The 12704-nt window shown below is 34.5% G+C and overlaps 1 protein-coding gene across 1 annotated transcript in view; it reads right to left on the bottom strand.

Annotated features, from left to right (window-relative positions):
- FoxP (forkhead box transcription factor P) overlaps positions 1-12704 on the bottom strand; it is an 86703-nt gene that overhangs the window by 11117 nt on the left and 62882 nt on the right. Inside the window, exons 4-10 of the mRNA XM_090115897.1 lie at positions 6598-6686; positions 5663-5765; positions 4667-4870; positions 4238-4346; positions 3843-3959; positions 3385-3493; positions 2324-2496 (exon numbers count right to left, since the gene is read on the bottom strand). Coding sequence (XP_089972023.1) covers positions 2324-2496; positions 3385-3493; positions 3843-3959; positions 4238-4346; positions 4667-4870; positions 5663-5765; positions 6598-6686 — 904 coding nt within the window. The remainder of the gene's footprint in view (positions 1-2323; positions 2497-3384; positions 3494-3842; positions 3960-4237; positions 4347-4666; positions 4871-5662; positions 5766-6597; positions 6687-12704) is intronic.

The following is a 12704-nucleotide window of genomic DNA, read 5'->3' as shown; positions in this document are numbered from 1 at the left end:
TAGTGAAAATTCATTTATAAGGGCATTTCACGGACTGTTTCAAGCAGTTGAGACCGACGGCTTGAAGCCGCGACTGCGCGGTGAACTATAGACATTCACTGCCGTACACGGACTGCTCGAGCAGTCGCGACTGCTTCAAGCCGTCAACTGCGCGGTTTGTAGCGACAGCTCGAGCAGTCAACGACCGACCGCTCGAGCAGTCCGTGTAAACGGGACCCTTATAGGATCACTTCTTTGTTCACAGGTTTGCGCGGAACCCTCGATGCGCGAGTTTATCTCGCACTTAGCCGGTTTTATTTTTTTAATCATTTTTGGTTACTAACTTTCCCAAAACGAAAGATTTTTTTATATCAAAAAAATACTCCACGTTGCGTCATATTTATAAAATACTAGCGGTCCGCCCCGGCTTCGCCCGTGGTACATGTTTACGTTTTCTCTACATAAGAACCATCCTCGTACTTCAAGGAATATAATAAAAAAAGAATTATCGAAATCGGTTCAGCCGTTCTCGAGTTATGCGCTTACCAACATTTTGCGATTCATTTTTATATATAAGAAGACTAGCTTTCCACCCGCGGCTTCGCCCACGCAGTCAAAGAAAAACACGCATAGTTCCCGTGGAATTTCCGGGATAAAACCTATCCTATGTCCTTTCTCGGGTATCAAAATATCTCTACACCAAATTTCATGCGAATTGGTTCAGTAGTTAAGGCGTGATTGAGTAACAGACCGACAGACAGAGTTACTTTCGCATTTATAATATTAGTATGGATTTTAGTCAGACACGACTCACGAGTAAACAAACAAGCAAAAAAATGCCCTAAAATTATATTAATTTCTAAATTTCCTGTTACATATTATTTTTTATTTTACAGTTTGACGCATGTGGAACAAAAAATGTAAACGCAACACTTAGCACAGTTACATTAAGGTAAGTAAATACATAAGCTAATTGTAAGTTTTTAAGTATTAAAAAATTTATTGCATTTTATTTTTTTGCTTTTGCAAATCAAAAACATAAAAATAGATTTAATAAGCAACGGATAATGTCTATTTTTCTCGCGAAAATAGAAATTTAATTTGTTGTAAGAATACAAAGTCACTATGTTGTAAGGAATACGTTTATTTAGGATCTTGTAGAGAAAATTGAACTTCCCTCTATAAAACTGTGAAAACTTGAAAGGGATAAAAAAAGCTATAAGTCTTGGAACAACACTTGAGCTTTTAGCCGTAGTATGAAAATTTTGGGTATTGTAAATGTAAGTGTTGATGGGTAGAAATTATATTTGAAGTGACTATACATGTAGTGTGTAAGTACATATAACACTAAGCATAGAATTACAAAATAAGAGCAATACAAGTAATAACATGTACAGAGGGCAGTCTTATCGCTGTAAACGATATCTGCCAGACAACGCGAATGTGTATATAACATGCATGTCTATGGTAAGTGTCTGTCCGGTGACCCGCAAGCTCCTTTGTCAGCTTATACATAAAAATGTTGTGTGGTTTTATGAAACCACGGTAAAAGTGAAACTGTTCGAACGGTTCCGAACACTGCTTTGTGTAGCGCATGTCGCGTGACGGTCGGCTGCCGAGTAGGTATACCTACTCGGCAGCCGCGATACACGCGACATGCGCTACACAGACCAAACAGTTTGAGACGATGTAATAAAAGTTTCACTTTAAAAAAAAGTTTTCATGTTTATTGTTGTGTATACAGTATATACCTATTTTGTACATAAAAAAAAGTTTTCATGTTTATTGTTGTGTATACAGTATATACCTATTTTGTACATAAAAAAAAGTTTTCATGTTTATTGTTGTGTATACAGTATATACCTATTTTGTACATGAAATGCAGTGTTCTCGTATTGTAATCTCACCATGCGGCATCTTATGATGATGCGAATCACGAGCGGCATGCAAGTGCCGCATCATAGCTGCAAGTCGGTCACGTTGAGTCCATTGAGGACAAACATTGTGACACGAGATTATTTTATTAAGATAGGTCGTCTTATCCATCACTTTCGCACACATAATAATAATCTATATACATATATAAAACTCAAAGGTGACTGATATATTGATCTATCAACGCACAGCCCAAACCACTGGACGTATCGGGCTGAAATTTGGCATGCAGATGTCATAACGTAGGCGTCCCCTAAGAAAGGATTTTAGAAAATTCATGCCCTAAAGGGGTAAAATAGGGGATGAAAACTTTTACCATGAAAATTTATCTTTTCCACGCGAGCGAAGCTGCGGGCAACAGCTAGTTCTGCTATAAAACGTCATAACTCTATATAACTCTATGTCTCACCATGCGGCATCTTATGATGATGCGAATCGCGAGCTGCATGCAAGTGCCGCATCATAGCTGCAAGTCGGTCCCGTTCGCGGCGCAGCTGCAGCTCGAGTTGAGCGACCACCTGCATCTGCACGCGGGCTTGCGCTGCAGAGCGGTCGTCGAGGGTGTGGGCTGCTTCCAGGTGCCTGGTGTAAATAAATAATAATTTATTTATTTGCACCAACAAAATCTGTGCAACAAGCGCGGCGGCGCGGGGCGGCTAGTGAGTCTTACAATTTGCAAATATTTTGCCTATTATTACATATAAATTAAACCCAATCAATGTAACAAATAAATATTGTTTATCTTATTAAAAATTATGAATTAAATTATGAATTAAAACCAATCAATGTAACAAAAAAAAATTGTTTGAGACGATTGACTCTAACTCGTGTTAGAAAAAGTGTAGTAGCGATGGCCTCTCTAGTACGTAGAGAGGGCACCATGAACAAAATCTGTGCGTGGCGCGCGGCAGCGCGGGGCGGCTAGTGAGTCATAAACTTTGTAGATATTCTGCCTATTGTTACTTATAAATTAAAACCAATCAATGTAACAAATAAATTTGTTTATCTTATTAAAAAAATATGAATAGACTTAGCAATTAAAACCAACCAATGCAATGTAACCAAAAAAAATAAGTTTGAGACGATTGACTCTAACTCGTGTTACAAATAGTGTAGTAGCGATGTCCTCTCTAGTACGTAGTACATGTAACTCAATTATTTGCACAAATTGTAAAAGTGACCCATGATAGTAAAAACTGTTTTTCAGGAGCACAGATCTTCCATTTACAATTACACATTTGCAAAAATTTACATTTTTTTTTTCAAATCACTTAAAAAAGGTGTTTTAAATTAATGTATCAAAATATGATATGATCACAAGACTAATTTATATCTTCAAATTATGCAATCTGATATTTTATAATAAATATGGAGATAAATGTGATTTAACATTTTAATTCTAAATTTTATTACATTATAGGTGTCGACGCTAATTTAGATATTATCTTAGTAAATATAAAAATAACTTACTTTAAAAACGCTTGGAAATCTTCGGCCAGAGCATCACAGCCGGGCCATTTGCACACACCCCTTCCATATAGAGGGTGCTCTTCTATTTCACTACCCCATAGCATTAAACCTGGGATTAAAAATAATTTAATAATATTGAGCTAAAATACTAAACAAATTTTGATAAAATGTTAAGTAGTTCGAAAATAATTAGTTTTGCCCAGGGATAGTAAAATTTTCAAATATAGTAAAATAAAAATTCTCTCTCTCTCTCTGTAACTGAAATAATTAGTCAATTAAAATCTTAGTTACATACTTCGGAATTTTTAAGTGAACAACTAAATTATAATATCAAAAAAACTCAACCATAAAAGACTAAATAATAAAATAATATGTAAACAAAACTCATTTATTTTATACAAAATATTTTATACAAAATATGACTACCAATTTTAAATCCAGATCTTTCTACTACTCACCAGGTGGCGCGTTTGGTGGTACAGAAAGTGGTGCATGCATCAAGTACTGACGCTGCACAGCCTGCAGCTGCTGCACCAGCTGCTGCTGCTGGGCTCCCAGCTGCTGCTGGAGAGACCCTGGAGATAAAGAAACATGAAATAAGGGCAAATAGGTATGGATGTTTGAGGAAAGGGGTGTATGGAATATAAGGGAAATATTAGGAAGGACACAAAAATATCATCATGTGACATATGTAAGAGACAGTTCAAACGGCTACCAAGGCACTAGGCATATTTAAAAATGAAATTAACAATTATAATTAAACAAATTAGATTAGACTAAGTAACTAAATTTTTATACTTGAAATTATTGAATCAGTTATAAGTTTTAGAAGAAAGATTGATGCCAGTCTTACCTGGTGAACTGTCTGGAGGCTGAAGGTGGGATTGTGAAAGCAGGTTGAGATTGATCTGGTCCTGCAACCGAGATTGCTCCAAGCGCTTGGCTGCCTCGGATGACATGTGCTAGAGAAATTAAATAAATATTTATGGTTATAGAAATACAAAATGCAACTTTTTACATCTGAGATGCAATGGACACTCAAGATTTTTTTAAAGAAATTGGCTAAATAAAATAAGGCATTTGCCATAATTTAATAATTCTAAACGAGTTCTTATAATAAATTGAGAAAGGAAGAAGAATAAAAGAAACTCTTCCTAATTATTATTTCATAGATGGACATTGGACTTACTTTGATTTGAAACTAAAGATACATTTGTATCATATCATAAAGAGTACTACTTCACATGAAGTACAACATGTGGACCTTTTTCTTGAACCTTACCTGTTTCTGCATATGGTGCTGATGGAACAGCCGCTGCTTCATCAGCGCCTGCAGCTGCGAGTGCTGGTCGAGCAGCTGCATCGCCAGCAGGTCTGGGGCCACCAGGGGCAGAGGGGAGCGGGGCGCGGTGCCGCTGCCAGCGGGGGACGCGGGCGCGGGGCTTGATTGTGTGGAGCCACCGGTTGGGGATGTGGGGGCGGAGGCCTGATTTTGGTATATTTTGTATAAATAAAAAATGTTGTTTACTGCTTTTGAGATGTTTTTTGTATGGAATTGTGGTGAAATGGTAAATAGAGCTTTATTTAACTTAGATTTTATTATATTAGGATATTCGTTAGACTAATGCTCGAATGATGAGTGACTAATTAATATATATTTATTTATTTATGATATTTTTCGGTTTTGCCCGGTCCGGTTTATGTGAATGAAGCTGTGACTCAAAAAATGTAAATTTTAACGAAAATTTCCTTAGTAAAAATGTAGAAAAAAAATTGTTAAATAACTTTAAACTTACTAACTAAAAGCTTTTTTTGTAAAATTTTATCCAATATTCAGAAGCAACTTATAATTTAGCATTGTAGCATTTAATATTATATGCAAATACTATTGATTTGCCTTTCATAAATGACATGAATAATCTATGTCATTAATAAAAGGCGCTGTTTGATTAATAGGCTAGGCTCTTAATTAAACAGCTGCTTAACTTTCGCTACGACAAGTTTTATGCCAAAACCCTGACTACATGATTATTAGCTTTTCAATACACTAGTACAACAAAAAAAAATGTTGTGTGGTTTTATGAAACCACGGTAAAAGTGAAACTGTTCGAACGGTTCCGAACACTGCTTTGTGTAGCGCATGTCGCGTGTATCGCGGCTGCCGAGTAGGTATACCTACTCGGCAGCCGCGATACACGCGACATGCGCTACACAGACCAAAAAGTTTGAGACGATGTAATAAAAGTTTCACTTTAATAACTATTAAACTAAAACTCACCCTAGCCAATGAAAGCGGCTCATTTTCCCGTGGCGGTGAGCGGCGGGGGGGCGAGCTGCGCCGGCGACGCCGCGCCGCTTCGCCCCACCTCCCGGACTCGTCTCTGTAGAGTGTAAAGTTTTTGGTGTTAGGTGTTACCCTATATTTGAGTCATCATTACCATATGTTCTTACTGCTGGGACACATGCCACCTATGAGAGTATAGGCCATAATCCACCTGACATATTATGTTATGTCGACGAACAGTACATTTGGAAGAGCACATAGAAGCACATTAAATAATGTGCTTCTATGTGTTCTAGCTTTTACATATAGATCTTTGCTAAACTTTAGCATCGATCTATATACATAATATGTAAAAGCTTCCAAAATTATTATGAAAGTATGTAGGTTATAAAAAATGTTGAGTGAAATCTCAAAAAACTTAACAATATTTCAAAACGAAAAATTCTACTATGTGCGAATATAAATAACAATTGAAAAATCTCTACCTCCACCACCAGATTGAGAAAGCCACCGTTTAGAATTTGGTTATAACTTTAAATATCATAAAACCGATATTTAAACTAAACTGATTTCCACAGCATAAATAACGGCATTCTGTCATGACCGATTTGAGTCATGTACAGTGTACACACCTATTTGCACACGTCTGATGATTTCACCAAAGCAAAGTAAATAAGATTATGCTAGAAAACTGAACGAATTCTTGGTGTACGCGTCATTATTTTAAAATAATTATTCATGTTTTAAAATAAATTAAAATAAATAATGATTATTTTTGGTAAATATAGCTATGATTTAAAAATGTGGTAACCCAAATGTGCTCTAGAAAAGTTGCCAGGATCTTTTGAAGCTTTTGTTTAGGTCCTATTTTCTATTCCTGGGTTTACTTTTTAATTGTTTTACTTAATAAATATACCAATTAATATTACCTGTCCAAACAGCGGTCCAGCTCGAAGGAGTTGAGTGGCGGCGGCTTCGCAGCACCACCCGGACTTGAGTTTAGAGCTGGCTCCGGACCCTGATGATGAAAACAGGACTTTAGTTTCATATTGATGTATTTTATTTCATCTTTTACGCTTTATTGTAAATAGAGAGTCCAGTGTTCTCTAGAGGGGTACCTAAGGTAAGGGAATTTCGCATACATCTGTTTCACTGAACGATTTCCTTTAGGGACAAATGCCTTATCTCTCTGCAGTGATCACTGCCAGGCAACCACGGGGAGTAAGGTAAAATGCAAAATATGTGTACGATGATTAAGTATTATATACTTAATAGTTAAAACATTCGGTGTAATATAAGGTAATTTGTAGAATTATTAGACAAGTTAAGGTAATAATTTAACAGTCCTTTTGACATCCATACTAATATTATAAATGCGAAAGTAACTCTGTCTGTCTGTTTGTTACTCAATCACGCCTAAACTACTGAACCAATTTTCATGAAATTTGGTATGGAGATATTTTGATACCCGAGAAAGGACATAGGCTACTGTTTATCCCGGGAAAATGACGCAATCCCGGAAATCCGACGGGAACGAGAACTATGCGGGTTTTTCTTTGACTGCGCGGGCGAAGCCGCGGGCGGAAACCTAGTATTAAATATGATGATGATAATAAATTAATAATGGTGGATGATGATGATGTCCTAGCTACTTTAAAGTATTATTCTCCTTGTTTTTGGATTGGTTTAAACGCATTCAATTTCATCAAAAGCATTAAGTACCTACCTATAGAGCCACTTATAATCAAAATCCGTTCAGTAGTTTCCGCGTGAAAGAGTAACAAACATACAGATAGATACATCCTTAAATTTGTAAAATTGTTCGCATTTATAAAATAAGAAAGATTAAATTTATTTCTTTGTCTTTTGTACATATAAATTGATATTAGTCACATAAAAGTGCTTTTAATTATTAAAAAAAACGATGCCGTTAGTGTGAATTCTCTTATCTTTGTTTTTTTTTTTGTATTTATTTCATTAATTAACAACATTCTGCTGTAAAAGTTTAAAATTATTTTTAAGTTAAACAGAGCGTTTTTAAAAGCAAATAATGTAAAATTATCTAAAGTTACTTATTCCATAATTATTCAGACAATGTGGTAAAATAAATTATTTGCTAATCGTAAAAATTTTAGCGTGTTGCTTCACAAGACATTTTTAAATATTCTGCATGCGCTAATCTCAGGAACTACTGGTCTGATTTGAAAAATTATTTCGGTGTTAGATAGCCCGTTTATCGAGGAATGCTTTAGGTTATGTATCATCACGCGTAGACGGTAAACCAAGCGGAGCAATGCGAGTAAAACCGTGGGGCACAACTAGGTAATTTGAGATAAACCGAACGTATGGATTGAAATATTTATATTTAATTATTTATAACTAGATTTCCGCCCGCGGCTTCGCCCGCGTTTTCAAAGGAAAACCCGCATAGTTCCTGTTTCCGTGGGATTTCCGGGATAAAACCTATCCTATGTGTTAATCCAAGTTACCCTCTATATGTGTGCTAAATTTCATTGTAATCGGTTCAGTAGTTTTTACGTGAAAGAGTAACAAACATCCATATATCCATACATCCATACAAGCTTTCGCCTTTATAATAGCATGTCTGGTGCACTACATACAAAAGACGATTAATGCCATCCGTCTACCAATAGATGCCGCTAAGTGTATCATTTTAACCAGCAAAAAATAAAATTAGATTTAATTGCAATTTCATTGCTTTTTATAATTTTTTACATACTTTTGTAAATGGAACCTACCTATTTAATTTAATTTTCACTCGATTTTAACTAATTTTACAGAAAAGTTTATATTCAAAACAACGCCATCTCATGAAACTACTATAAACAAGTTATTCTCCTCCGATTTGGCGATGCTAAACGAATACTAGATGGCACTACAGACGTTTTTACGTTACTTTTCACGTTTTTAACACAGACTAATAATAATATCACAGACCACAGACTAATAATAATATACTACGTTTTTAATACATAACGTCATTGCCTTTGCAGTACCTATAAAAAATATTGTAAATGGGTTAAAGCCGTTATTAATTATTACTAACTGCGTTCCTGTAGCGGCTTATATTTGGTAGGTACCTAGTGTATTGATCGTTTTCATACGAAAAATGAATTGTCGGAAAACTTGCGAGATTGTGTGAATATTTGATTGCAAGATCTCATTACAAAATAATATACATAATACAACCTATACTTAAACCGTAGTAAGTATATTATTTCTAGTCACATTTAATTATAAGTATATAAATTAAATAAATATTAAAGGACAATATTACACAAATCGACCTAGTCCCACAGTAATCTCAATTAAGGCTTATGTTGTGGGTACTAGACGACAATAAATATAATTTAATATTTTATAAATACATATATAGATAACACCCAGACCCAAAAACAAATAATCAAGTTCATCACACAAATATTTGCCCTGACCGGGGATCGAACCCGGGACCGTCAGCTCAGTAGGCAGTTACTTTACCTCTGCGCCAACCGCGTCGTTAAGAATATCAAGAATTCATAATGAAAACATCATAATGATAATAAATCGAAACTAAAGTTAAATACCTACCTACGTCATCTTGTTTTATTTTCTAAATAATCCTATCAGATTACCTTTATAATTTATATGAAGTATGAACCAAAAAGTTTTGAGATTTAAACCGTAGAAAAGGTTTTGAATGATCCTTTGCGTTTTTTTTTTATGCGCCTAAAATGAAATATTTCGACATCGATTCCCATAAGAATGAAGTATTTTCCCGTTATAAAAAGTAGCCTATGTTCATCAGGTAGGTATAATTTTTGCTTCGAATGGTGAAATAATTTTTCAAATCAATCCAGTAGTTTCGGATCCTATCCAATACAAACAAACAAACAATCAAATCATTTCTGTTTTGTAGATAAATACGAAAGTTACTCCGTCATAGTAGGACAAAATAGAAAATAGTGGGACCACAAGAAAATAGGTATTCCCGCACGCGTCTGAACCGATTTTGACGGAAATTTCGATATACATACACGGTACATAGGTACCTACGTTGAAAAAGGACATCTCAATTTTGTTGCATAAATAGGATTCAAGGTGTAGGAACAGGGATTGAATAAGGCACACGGTTGAAGCCGTAGAATGAAAGTTGGTAATTTATAAGATTAATTTATTGTAAAATAAACTACTTCATTTTACTTAAACATATTCTATTTATCATTCATTGACTTATCATAAACTTTTGAGTCTAGTTAGGTACTAGTACCTATTATGTGAAAATTTTGAAAAAAATGTTTTCTTTAGGAAATTATTAGCATTAATTACCTTGTCTTGTCATTAATTTATTTACCTACTTGGTAATAATCGGTCGAACACTTGTTTAAAGTTTATTTTCCTTGTCTTTTCCAGGTAATCTAAATTATTTAATTTTTGCAGTAGGTAATTAATTCATTTCGGCTTGAACAGACAAGGCCATTAGGTGAAGCGAGATTGCCAAATATGGATGATCTGTAGATTGCCGTCCTGCTGTCGAGCGTTCGCGGTACGGACGCCGCGCTGTTGCCGCACTGTGCATTTTGTATGAAAACAAACGACCGGCCGTGCGCCGTACGACAAACGCACAGCTTCGGCACTGTAGCGACTAGCGGTCCGATACGAAACGCATAAATTGAAAGAGCCATAAGTGTTGGAACAACATTCCACCACCATTTAACCAGTTTGACAAATATTAATAATTTTCGTTTCCAATACCGGAGACATATTTTAAAATCCTGTTCTAACCCTGCATTTGTATCGAATTACAGTTTACACATAAACTTTAATTAAATATTTATTTTATTTTTTTTTTTTTTTTATTTATTTACTACAATAATACAATTCATTATAAATTAAATTAAACTGGCACAAACATAATCTCTTTAGAGATTTACCGCGCGCCAGCGCCGTCAACATAGAAAATAAAGATTCGATAATATAATATTGATAAACAAAAATACATATTAGTTATTACAGACATTCATTCACAAAACTAACAAAAATATCCCGCAACATCTAAGTACAATACATCTTTTATTTAATTATCATAAGAAATAACAAACGTGGGTAGAAGCAAAAAATATTAATCTACATCTTATCGCAACTGCGGTCTGCACTCTGCACCCACAGGGTGTTGATTTTCGCTTACAGAATTAATTAATTGATAAATTGATTTACATTTTTTACATACACAATTATATGTCAGTAGATAATGGATGTGTGTATTTTATGTATATACAGGGTGTAATCGTTAAGTGTGCACAGGCGATTATTCCGTAACTATTACAGATATCAAAAAACTTTAAACTGATATCGAAAGTACTTAACCTAATGAGTAAAATGGCCATAATAAATTTTAAAAAATAATACGAGAAATATCTAAAAAATTAACTTTAAACCCTCCCATACATTTAGTATGAGATATGAATATCCCATGTACATGGGTTGATCCAAAAGTAATGATAATCAATATTAAACAAGGTTAACATTACAGTTAAAATAATTATGTATTTCTCTAGATAGTCTTCTAACTAGATAATATACTTCGATATTTTTTTTCCTTAACTTAGAAAAAAAAAAACTTTGACTTCATCTACAAAAACCCCTCAAAATCGGCCATCACTTCGCTGTCGTCTTAAAATTTCTTGTATCGACGGTGTTTCTTGTGCCAAGGTAAGAGATAGAATTAACTAGGAGCTAGATCTTACAAACAGGGTGGGTGTTCAAGCATTTTCAATGCCGATTTTTGATTGGCAGCCATCGCAACTGACGCTTTGTGATCTGGTGCGTTGTCTTGGTGAACCAACATTCAAGACCGAAGTTTGCCATGTCTCTTTTTCTTACTAACCTACCCGCAATCTTTTAATTTGGTCTGTGTAAAAAGAGCCCTGTGTAGTAGTGGCTACCTTCTTAAAATATTCCACATTTCTTCAGCGTCCCAAAAAACTACGGCTTTAATCTATCCCACTAATTTTCACTTTGAAAATCTTCACCGTCACTTTGGAAGCTCGCATCCAGGCCATTGATTGTTTCTTGGTTTCAGCATAAACATGGTGAACCCAGGTAACGCCCATGGTCACAAATCGTGACAAAAAATTATCCTGATCTCATTAAAAATTTAGAAATTCACCAAAAATGTGAAAATGTCGAATCGTTGTTTCTTCTTTTCGTCGGGAAACATTCTGGCTCGCACTGTTCACATTAAAATTAATGTTAATACTTGGAAACGTGGCCTGTAGATATAATTTTTTTGTGATAACTTAGTGATTACATGAGCAAGCATAAAACATTTATATTATATTTTTATGTGCACAGGAAATACCCAATTATCATTACTTTTGGATCCACCTATACATTTAATATGAAAGATTTTAGCTTTTTTTTTTTTGTTTTTTTGGTTTTCTGCTTTAATTACTTCGCAAATTTGGAGGGAAGTTCATTTAGAAACAGTAAATAGACCTCCTCATTGTATTGCACAATAAGGACGTCACTTCGAAAATCTACTATGAATACAAAATGTATGGGAAATAAATTGTATGGGAGCGTTTAATGTAACATTTTTGGTTATTTCTCGTTTTATTTTTAAAAATTTATTATGGCCATTTTACTCATTAGGTTAAGTACTTTCGATATCAGTTTAAAGTTTTTTGATATCTGCAATAGTTACGGAATAATCGCTTGTGCACACTTAACGATTACACCCTGTATACACATATTCAAATACAAATTATGGCGTTAGTCTAAGATAAGTATACATAATTTTAGTCATGGTCGTACTTATGAATATTTATCAATAATTAATTGTTCATAGTAGTTTTTTAGTTTTATTTTAATATTTTTATCTGTTAGTGTATCTTTAAGTGTTTTAGGTAGTCTATTTATTAAATTAGGGATTACGTAGTTTAATGTTCTTTTTCCATAAAGGTTATTATAGCTTGGTAACTGAAGAACAGAGAGGTCCGCCCTACGAGCTGAATAATACGAGTGTTTTATTTTG

The sequence above is a fragment of the Colias eurytheme genome, chromosome 24 (assembly GCF_061535395.1).
Source record: "Colias eurytheme isolate Ceu_HAF_F1 chromosome 24, ilColEury1 Martin Lab GWU primary, whole genome shotgun sequence".
NCBI lineage: Eukaryota > Metazoa > Arthropoda > Insecta > Lepidoptera > Pieridae > Colias > Colias eurytheme.
The sequence above is the reverse complement of the archived record's forward strand: the minus strand, read 5'-3'. Positions and strand labels throughout refer to the sequence as shown.